The 11,693-nt window shown below is 37.1% G+C and overlaps 1 protein-coding gene across 4 annotated transcripts in view; it reads right to left on the bottom strand.

The window, feature by feature from the left end:
• Positions 1–2,318: 2,318 nt before the first annotated feature.
• Positions 2,319–11,693, bottom strand: part of MFSD8 (major facilitator superfamily domain containing 8) — a 40,205-nt gene continuing 30,830 nt past the window's right edge. For all 4 annotated transcript variants that reach the window (XM_004017259.6, XM_012097505.5, XM_012097504.4 and 1 more), the window contains 4 exons: positions 9,840–9,974; positions 6,497–6,600; positions 6,161–6,408; positions 2,319–3,539 (listed from right to left, as the gene is read on the bottom strand). In XM_004017259.6, coding sequence (XP_004017308.3) covers positions 3,333–3,539; positions 6,161–6,408; positions 6,497–6,600; positions 9,840–9,974 — 694 coding nt within the window. In that variant the 3' untranslated portion in view covers positions 2,319–3,332. The remainder of the gene's footprint in view (positions 3,540–6,160; positions 6,409–6,496; positions 6,601–9,839; positions 9,975–11,693) is intronic.

Genomic DNA, 11,693 nt, shown 5'->3' with positions numbered 1-11,693 from the left:
TCAGTTTTTCAAAATACAATTTTGTCATTTTTTTGCCTTTCCTCCACAGTTTCTTTCAGCTCATTTTATAATACATTCTGTTTTTATCTGTTTATGGGCTTATCTATCTGGCATGCTTTTGTTATCTATCAGAACATTTGGTCAACTGCACACTTTCCCTGTTCTCCTCAGTAATTATTCCAGTAAATGGCACCTGCATCACTAGTTTTTCATTTCAAAATCCTGGCACTCATTCTTAACACCTTATTTTACCTTTAATCTAGCCACCAATTAATCCTGCTAACTCTACCTCTAAACTGCATTCAACATGCTTTTTTCCCAATTCCAGTCAGTTCCCTAATTGAAGTCACCAGCATCACTCATCTTTACTATGACAATAGCTTCCTTCACGTCTTCAAACATCTACTCTTGCCTCCTATATCAGCCAGGGGTTTCAGTTACAAACTAAAACACAATCTAACCTAAGGAGAAAGTATTTATTAGATATTAGCTCAGACCCTATAGGAGGGACAGAGATTCAGGCTCTGCAGCTAGGAACAACGGCTGTTATCACAATGCATGAGCCGTCCCAGAAGAGACCCTGCCACCCAGGCTCAGCACAGACCCCACACCCACCCTGATGAAGCTAGGGTACTAGGTTCTGGGAACCCTGACACTACTTGCTCCAAAATTTACCCACTGACCTCACTCCCTCACAAATTTCTCCAATTACCTCAACAATACCATTTTACATTTGACTTAAAACAAGATCCAAAATGAAATCTACATAATGCTCTAGAGCCAGCGTGCCACAGCTGTCGAAGCCTGTGCACCTAGAGCCTCTGCTCCACAAGAGAAACCACTGCAGTGAGAAAGCTGCACCAGTGAAGGGTAACTCCCGCGCACAGCTGGTGAAAGCCTGTTCACAGCAGTGAACACCAACAGTGAAATATATCACCTCTTCCTGTTAAAAATGGCTATCATCAAAAAGATAAAAACTAAGTGTGCAGAGAAAGGGAACATTCATGTACTGCTGATGGGAATATAAATTGGTACAGCCATTGCAAGAGTGTGGAGATTCCTTAAAATATCAAGACCATGTGATCCAATAATTCCACCAGGTATATATCCAAAGAAGATGAAGGCAGAATATCAGGAGATATGTGCCTTCTCATGTTACTACAGCATTATTTACAACAGCAATGAGATGATAGACAACCTAGATGTCCATCAGCAGACGAATGGATAAGGAACCAGTGAGCCAGTAAAGTTGCTCAGTCGTGCCCGACTCTTTGTGATCCCATGCACTCTAGCCTACCAGGCTCATCCATGTATGGAATTTTCCAGGCAAGAGTACTGGAGTGGGTTGCCATTTCCTTCTCCAGGGGATCTTCCCGACGCAGGGATTGAACCCAGGTCTCCCGCATTGCAGGCAGATGCCTTACCGTCTGAGCCACCGGGGAGGTTTTCAGTTAAGTATGTGTGTGTGTGAATATTATTCAGCCATAAGAAAGATTCTGCCATTTGTGACAACATGGATGGACCCTGAGGGCATTATGCTAAGTTAATAACCACAGAGAGGACAAATACTGTATGACACCACTTGTATGTGAAATCTAAAAGAGCCAAACTATTAGAGGCAGAGTGGAATGAGAATTGCCAGGGGCGAGGGAGTGAAGGGAATGGAGAGATGTTGGTCTAAGAGTACAAACTTCCTGGTGATTATAGTTAGTAACACTGTACTGTACACTTAAAAATTGCTAAGAGTTGATTTTAATGTTCTCACCATGAAAGAAACTAACTGTGATATGATGGAGGTGATAGCTAATGCTACTGTAATCATTTTGCATTATTTAAGGATCAAATCAACATGTTGTACACCTTAAACCTATACAATGTTATATGTCCATTATATCTCAATAAAGCCAAAAAAAAACAAAAGACACAGGAAAAAGATAACCCTCTACATACCAAGATGGCTTCCCAGGTAGCTCAGTGGTAAAGAATCCACTTGCCAATGCAGGAGACACGGGACATGTGGTTTCGATCCCTCAGTCAGGAAGATCCCCCTGGAGGAGGAAATGGCAACCCACTCCAGTATTCTTGCCTGGGAAATTCCACAGACAGAGGAGCTTGGCAAGCTACATCAACGGGGGTCACAAAGAGTCAGACACGACAAGAGTATGCACGCACTACATACCAAGGAGAAAAGCCTCAGAAGAAACCAACCCTGCTAGCACCTTGATCTTAGACTTCTAGACCAGAACTGTGAGAAATAAATGTGTTATTCAAGCCACCCCACCACCACCACCAAAGAAAGGACAGCAAACAATATAAAGTGCAGATTATAATGTTTACTCTCGGTTTTGAAAACTTTATTATAACAGTAGGAAACATTTGGAAAAGTATTTAGAAACATTTTTGCATTTTGGGGTAATACAGATCATCCATATATATAGTTCTGTACTAGTCCCTTTTAGCAGCATTCAAATTCCTGTGAGGTAGTAATGTGTACATAGTGTAATTTAGCCAACTTCTAGTAAACTCAGTAAACTGTTAGTTAAAGGCATTTTACCTCAGATATTCATTAGCTAACTATATTGGGGTTACCATGGCCTATCCAAATTTTAAATTCTGTGGTTCTCAGTTGCTATGCAGACAAGACTGAAAACTGTTGGGTCTTCCTGACCACTACTGAGACAAGAGAAAAAGTAAATAAAATAATAGTTACTTAATAAGAACCAAAACTAAAATAAGATGCAAAGTATAGTATTAAAAATCATGACTTATAGAAGCTAAGGCAGGATGACAGGCATGGTAAGTGGAAAATTTAAGTCATGATTTTATTTTATAAGGAAAACTTGATAATAACAGAAAATGTATTTTTTAGTAAATAAAAAGGAGCTACCTTTCAATAAAAATCCCTCTATTTAGGTAAATAATTTCTGTGATTTCATTCTATCACGGGTAATTCATACAGAACTCTCCTTATGATTTCACTGCATAGATCTCATTATTTTAATGACACTTCTGCAGTTTGACTTAAGGGTATAACTTCACATTTATAGAGCACTGTCTATTCATTCATGACTTCATGCCATCCCCAAAAAAGGTCTTATGGAAACTGTTTCTTTTTTTGAGACAAGGAAAACTATAATCCAGAATTTTCATATTACCTTGCTAGTCACAATTACACATAGAATTCCCTATTTTATTCAATATACGTTCTTGTTTTGCAACATATACGATTACCTACAACCTGACTTTAGGAAACTGACTCATAGCAGTTGTCAAGAAGAGTCTTAAAAAAGAGAAAGTTTCACACAAGTACTTTCCACACAGTCTTAGCTAGGTTATTCTTGAATCCTTCCATGCCTTACAGAAAAAGCAATGAGTCTTCTGTAAACCACACCCAGGAGTGTGATGGTAAGCACCACCATCCCACACACCAGGCTGAAAGCCCACCGTGGACCCCAGGCAGTGTACACTTGGCTGATGAACACAGGTCCAAGAATCCGTGCTGCACTTCCAGACGCTGTTAGCCAGCCCATGTACACACCCTGTGGGGGGAGAAGCACACGCATACTCAGGTGTAGCCATTTTCTCTGTTGTTTTCAAATTAAATACAAAGCGCTTCTCTATAAATGCAATAAATAATGAATGATAGACTTATTTGATACACTATTTAGGAAGCCTGCAATGCGGGAGACCCAGGTTCGATCCCTGGGTTGAGAAGATCTCCTGGAGAAGGAAACGGCACCCCACTCCGGTACTCTTGCCTGGAGAATCCCACAGGCGGAGGAGCCTGGTAGGCTACAGTCCATGGGGTCGCAAAGGGTCGGACACGACTGAGCAACTTCACTTTCACTTCTTTCACTTTAGGAAAAATAAAAGTAGTATAAAAGAACAAACACTGTCTACTGAAATGATTTATAAACTTACCTTTTAAGGCTAACATTTGTTTTGTACTTGCTATTTTCCAGACACTACATTAGGTGCTTTACATATATTATTTCCTATGTTCACAAATTTCTATGATTGGTGAAGTGAAGTGAAGTCACTCTGTCGTGTCCGACTCTGCGACCCCATGGACAGTAGCCTACCAGGCTCCGCCGTCCATGGAATTTTGTAGGCAAGAATACTGCAGTGGGCTGCCATTTCCTTCTCCAGGGGATCTTCCCAACCCAGGATCGAACCTGTGTCTCCTGCATTGCAGACGGACACTTTACCATCTGAGCCACTAGGGAAACCCCCTCTATGAGATGTTAATCTCATTATAAGATCTTATTCTGTATATATTAAAAGTAATGCCATTTTGGACACTGTAGTTGGAGCAGTGACATTGTGGTGACATCGGGCTTCAAATCTCTTGGATAAGTTTAATTTAAGATAAATTTAATTCAAGTAACTTATCCAAGAGATTCGAAGCCCAATTTGGCTGACTCCACTGTATTAATTCCCATGTCACCACAATGTCACTGCTCCAACTACAGTGTCCAAAATGCAGCATTACTTTTAATATCCCCCCAATTGTAAATGACCTGTCAAATGTGGACTGAGTAAATAATTTATGGCACTTTTAATAAATGGAATGCTGTGTAGTTGCTTAAAAGAATAAGGAGATCCATATACAGAATAAGATCTTATAATGAGATTAACATCTATTCGTGTTGACATAGAAAGTCATGGTATATTAAAGGGAAAAAAATCCAAAATGTAGAAAAAAGTTTACATACTTGAGATATAATTCATATTTTTTAAAAGGCATGAGGGTGGATATATTTGAGAAGGCGTAACAAAAGTCACGAAGAGTACAAATGAAGTACACTATGAAGTGGTTAACTACAGTATGATGGGCTAAGGGGATCCTTCCTTTTCTGCTATATACATTTCAAATTATTTGACTTTTCTTACAACTATCATGTACTGTTTTTGTAACTAATATGCATTTATTCCTGATTTTGAAAATGTGAAAATATAACTTTATAGATTAAAAAGTCCAGAAAGTACTAAAATGTTTATTATTATAGTTTAAAAAGAGTGATAATGAACTTTTATCTTTGCTTTATTTAAAGAAAAATACTAATTTCTACCTTGAAAATGTAAAACCATCAGTTTAATTTTTATAAAAAGGAAGATACTGTTTTTCATTCTGTTGCCATTTAAATAACTGCTTCTCAGGTGGTACTTGTGGTAAAAAACCTGCCTGCCAATTCAGGAGACATAAGAGATGCAGGTTTAGTCCCTGGACCAGAAAGATCCCCTGGAGGAGGACTTGGCAACCCACTCCAGTATTCTTGCCTGGAGAATCCTATGGATAGAGGAGACTGATGGGCTACAGTCTATACAATCGCAGTCGGACATGACTCAAGCGACTTAAGCATGCATGCACCAAAAAGGAAAGTCAGAAGTAAAATCTGAAATAACCTAAATGTACAGTCATAGGAAAATGACTGAGTAAATGATGGTACATAAGATAGAATATGTCTCCATTAAAAGATAATTCCTTAAAATTAAATGTTATGGGAGAATATTTACAGCATAATTTTAAAAAACAGATTACAAAATAGTATCAAAGATACAGTCCTATTTTTGTGTTAGGCCCCCACACCCATGCACAAACACATGGATAAAGACTCTAAGTGGAAGTATATTTCACCAAACTGTAGTACTTGTCTCTTTGATACTTTTCTCCATTTTGCTTCTATACTTTTTCTAAGTTTTAAATAATGAATATGGAAATTCTTATAAGAACAAATTTAAAATAACAAAACTGCTGCATACTTTTCAGACTACTGTGTTTTCATCTCTTGATAACTGTCCCCAGGACCACATGAAACTAAGTCTAGATCCAAATTTGGCTATCAATTTTGGTTGGCTAACTGTTGCCTAGTTTAACAATGAGTTTCTTAAAAGTATGCTTCAGATAATTTTTTCTATGAAAATAACTTAGAGCTCATAATCTGAGTTCAACTTAAAGTACTTTCTGTTAAATTTCAGCTTACAATCTTATAAGTACTTTATGAAAGCGGTGGGGTTTTAAATTTAAAATGCTGAGTATGATAAAAATCCCCTAAATCAGCTTGTGTAAAAATGGAGACTGGTTGGAAAAAAAAAAATGTGAGTGCTTGCAAGTATACATACACCTCACACAACTGCAACGTCAGAATAACAGACTCACCTGAGGGTTTGGTCCCAGAATTTTTGAGTATAATGTATAGGACATAACATTGCAGGATGGATAGCCTATTCCAATTAGCACAGCTGATATGAGGAACTGGGCCAGATGGATCATGGGGGTATACAGGCACCACGCTTGTTCAACTGGGCAACCAGTTGGTTCTTCACTGTGATCGTCTCTCGGAGACTTCCAAAGAGTAATAATTATTTCTCCAAATGTGGTATTAGGGATTGAGTTATTATGTAAATCTATGAAAACAAAATTAGTACAGTGTATTACTTGTTAATTTTAGATGAATAACAGGGGCTAACATTATAGAATTATGAATGGCTATACCTTCCCACTGTATTTTGGGAAACTGATTTCCCCAAGGTAACAAGACAAAGAAGCCAACCCATATAATGATGAGTCCTCCCAGTAGAAGAGCACGCTCACCAGTCCTGTTAAAGAACAGAAACTCTAATTTGAAAATGAAACAGTGTATTATAACATATAGTTCCATTACCTTTACCATTTTTAAAACTATAAACAAATAATATTTTGATACTTAAAGTGATATATTAATTAAAACAAATACAAACTATAATTTCCCACTAAGAGGAACGAGGACTCCTCTGAAAACTGGCTGATTTCAAGTCTGGGACCAGAAGTATTAAGATGAGCCTTGACATCTTACCATACCAGAAAGAATAGAAATTATCAGTGACTACTGGTCATAAAAGAATTCCCTGGCTGTCCAGTGGTTAGAGCTCTGCCTTTCTACCACAGGGGCACGGGTTTGAACCCTGGCTGGGGAACTAAGATCCCACATGCTGTGCAGTGCAGCCAAAAATAAGGGCTCAGAGTCAATTTGAGGAAGCTGGCCAAAAACATGACCTGAATACCAAAGAGAATAGTAGTGACAGTGACGTGAAACACATAAAAATGTTATAACCTATAAATACATACTATATTAAAATAGAATATTCTTGGTAACTTAGAGGATGTTATGGAATCCACTAGTTATTTTAAAAACCAATTAATAAAAGCAAAGAATCTCTGTCTCTCCTCTGAAAGCTATACCAAGATATTTAAGAAACATAAGGGCCTGAGTCAAGTGAGTAAGCTATAAAATAAGACAAAACAAATTTTTTTAAAAAATTAAGATAGTGGAGAAAATCTGAATACACACTAGATATTTGATGATATTTAGAAATCACTGTTAATTTTTTTAGCTGTGATAATGTTGTCAACTTTTAGAGATACATACTGAAATATTTATGGAAGACATGAAATGATGTCTAACATCAGCTTCAAAATGATCCAGGTGTGGAGGATAGGGAGTGGTATAGATGAATCAAGATTATCCAAGGTTATAACTGTTGAAACTGGATAACAGATGTTAGACATTCAGGACATGATTCTCTCTACATCTTTGCTTATGTTAGAAATTTTCCATAATAAAATGTGAAACACACAAATAAGACCAAAGGCTCCTGAAACAAAAGAAACCCAACACTTCCCATCACCCTCAGAATACCTACAAGGTTTCATATCTTTCCAACCTGATCTCCCCTCATTTGCCATTTCTCTCATTCTGCTCTAGCCAAAATGGCCTTCCTGCTTGTTCCTTATTTATATGAAGGTCAGTCTTCTGAGGCAAGAGTTCAGGCCCCTGAAATGGCTATTCTCTGATTTCACTCAAGTCTCAACCTGGATGTAACTTCGAACTGAGCTGCTTTCCTTGAGAAGCCAATCAAAACACTACCCATGCCACTTTTCATTCTCTTCCTGTGCTCTATTCTTTATACTACTTATTATGACCTGATTTCATACTTGTGTTTACTGGCTTTCCATAGAATACAAGCTCTTGGAAGGTATGAAATTGGATAACCTGTAAGAATATCAGCAGGACACTCTATCTTTGTAGCAAGATGTAATACATCTACTATTATTTAACTGAATATGAATTGATGTCTATATCTCTATCTATATATTGGCCTCTTTCAGTTTAGCTCAGTTCAGTCACTCAGTCGTGTCCAACTCTTTGCGAACCCATGGACTGCAGCACGCCAGGCCTCCCTGTCCATCACCAACTCCCGGAGTTTACTCAGACTTATGTGCACTGAGTCAATGATGCCATCCAACCATCTCATCCTCTGTCGTCCCCTTCTTCTCCTGCCCTCAATCTTTCCTAGCATCAGGGTCTTTTCAAATGAGTCAGCTCTTCACATTAGGTGGCTAAAGAATTGGAGTTTCAGCTTCAACATCAGTCCTTCCAAAGAACACCCAGGACTGATCTCCTTTAGGATGGACTGGTTGGATCTCCTTGCAGTCCAAGGGACTCTCAAGAGTCTTTTCCAACACCACAGTTCAAAAGCATCAACTCTTTGGCCCTCAGGCTTTCTTTATAGGCCAACTTTCACATCCACACATGATTACTGGAAAAACCATAGCCTTGACTAGACAGACCTTTGTTGGCAAAGTAGTATCTCTGCTTTTTAATATGCTGTCATAACTTTTCTTCCAAGAAATTAAGCATCTTTTAATTTCATGGCTGCAGTCACCATTCTGTCTATCAGATCTAGTCCCTTAAATCTATTTCTCACTTCCACTGTATAATCTGGCCTCTTTCTTGGCTCTATAAAGACAAGAATCTTCGTAGAATTCCCCATAGCATCCAACCCTATGCACTGACTCAGTATTTGTCAAATGATCTTAGAACTGTATTAAAGTTATATTGTTAAAGCATTCAGGAATAATTAAATTGTTAAAACTGAATTCATCAACTAACATACCACCACGGATGATATGAACTAAATTTTATACAAGAATTTCCTTACAGTTTACTTTTGCAAAATGCTTCTTTAAAAAAGTGTCTATGATCCATAGAGAACAGACTTATGGACAGAGTGGGGGAAGGAGAGGGTGGGACAGTGAACTGAGAGAGTGGCAGGGAAACATATACGTTACTATATGTAAAACAGATAGCTAATGGGAAGTTGCTTTATAACACAGGGAGCTCAACCTGGTGCTCTGTGACAACCTAGAGCGGTGGGATGGGGTGGAGCAGGGAGGGAGGTTCAAGAGCGAGGAAACATGTAAACCTGAGCCTATTTCCTGTTGATATATGGCAGAAACCAACACAACACTGTAATGCAATTATCCTTCAATTAAAAATAAATTTTAAAAATAAAAAAACTAAAAAAGTGTTGTATGATCAAAGCTGCAATTAACTTTGAGAAATGCTACATTCTCTATTTGCCATGATGATATAGTATATATACTGAAGATTTAGAAGTTTTAGAGTAAAGGAGTTTGATTATTTTAACCAGAATTTTCCAGACTTAACCATTAATCTTTCTTGTTGTATAACATATATTACCACATAGAAGAACAATATTTTATGAAATACACTTACAGAGATACTTTAAATAAAATATACAAAAGATACATTAGAAGAAAATTATTCACTTTGTAAGATATTCTTGCTTTACCAAAAAATCTTCTACATGGTATAGAAATATGCTTCTTTAATAAATTTTAAATGTTTGCAAACGTCCAAGGACTAAAACTCATACAACAAGAAAAAAGATTCACATTATTTTACTGATACATTCACTTACATCATTAGCTCTATTTCATGTTTTATTAAAAAAAAAAAACAGGTGTGAAATTAAAAAAAAGACACATAACTTACTTTTTGGAAAGTAGTTTTATCCCCATGAAAATAATAACTGCCTCAACTCCAAGAGCAGCAAGTATTATTCCATCATATAATACAGCTTGTTCTCTGGTCCAGGCATACATATCCATTGTTAATGGAGTCACAATACTAATAGAAACAAAAAATAACTCATTCTCATTTTATTTAAACCTTAGTCATGGTTAAAGTTGAAATAGTAAGCTTTATTAGATACCAACACATTTAAGAATTTGTATCACTTTTATCAATGATATCAGATCTATATAAACAAAAATTTTAACACATTTTAAGGACATTTTATTGTAACATAATATCACAGTAACACAGGCTACTAAGTTTGGCTGTCTTCATTTTTATTTTTTAATAGTTATTATAATTATATAAGTAACATATCCACACTGCAAAAAGTCTGAAAAACAGGAAAAGAAAACAAACTATAATTCCTACCATTCTAATATAAGAAGTCATGGTTGCATTTTGGTTTAAATTGGTCTCTTTTCAATGAAATAATATTACTATGGTTAAGTTATGAGAAACTTATGGGATTGCTTTTTCTCTTCCTCGGTCTCTTTTATACTTAACTTTGAATGCACATATTTTTCTCCCTACATCTAAGGCTACTCTTCCTTTATATGACTATCCGTCTCCTTCCTTGACAATCTTCTTTTCTGACTTTCTATCTCCTTCTGTTAATTGGCTACAAAAAGAATTTTAAAATATTTTAAAATAGTCATTCTTTAAAAAAAATCACTTTTTTTTTTTCAAAAAAAGAAAGTTTATTTGAGAACAAGAGTGAAAGCTTCTGCAAACATTTGACAAGGTAGACGTGTCTTGATAATAGCAGCCATCCATATTTCAGCTCTACCAAAATTACCACAAATGGGACATATTTTTTCTAACAAAGATATGGATGTACATAAAGGGCTATGACTAAACAGAGTCAAAGGAAAGTTGAGGCCCCATAGCTTATCCCTTAGACTGACACGTGACATAGGACTTAAATCGAACAATCCAGTCTCCTAATGCAGTGGCTCTCAACTTGGCTTCTTATCAGAATGCCAGGGACTCTTGGCAAGAATATCTCCACTATTAGACTATACCCAAGTAAGAGTCTGGGTGGGGTGGGTAGGACCCAGGCACTGGTGTTTATTTAAGCATCGCAGGTGATTCCAATATGCAGCCAAGGTGAGTGGCCACTGCTCCAGAGGGAGGTAATAACCATCAGCAGGTTCCTCAACCCATCTACTCCGTTAGGAAGGGGCATCTGCTGGTGTCGTGGCCTCTCGGTGAACCTGTTATTTACTCTGCTCTAGAACTCCAGGAGTTACCTGTTTTGGGCAGATTTAGAGTATTTCCATTTGTCTTGGTGATTTTTACAGCAATATCTAACCAGGCAAATAACATCAAAAAGAGAAAAGTTGGAAAAAGAGAAATTTCCATAAAGCATGATATGAGTAAATAAGTGAAAAAAAAAAAAATCTCTGAAAAAAATCACTTTTTTGGCAACATGGTATGTGGGATTTTAGTTCCCTGACCAGGGTTTGAACCAGCATCCTCTGCATTGGAAGCATGGCATCTTAATCACTGGACCACCAGTAAAGTCCCAGCACATCACCATTTTTTTAACATCATCATTTTTATTTTAAAATCAGATGAGCTGCTTTAGAAAACAGTTCAGTGGTTTTTCAATAAGCTAAACACAGAATTATCATATTATCCAGCCTTTCCACTTCTGGGTAGATACCCAAAAGAATTGAAAGCAGGGACTCAGATACTCATATTCATAGGATACTTATGTTCATAGGAGCATCTACAATAGGCAAAAGGTGGAAATGACCCAAATTTCCA

This window comes from Ovis aries, chromosome 17 (assembly GCF_016772045.2).
Source record: "Ovis aries strain OAR_USU_Benz2616 breed Rambouillet chromosome 17, ARS-UI_Ramb_v3.0, whole genome shotgun sequence".
Classification (NCBI taxonomy): Eukaryota; Metazoa; Chordata; class Mammalia; order Artiodactyla; family Bovidae; genus Ovis; species Ovis aries.
This window is presented reverse-complemented; position numbering and strand designations above follow the sequence as displayed.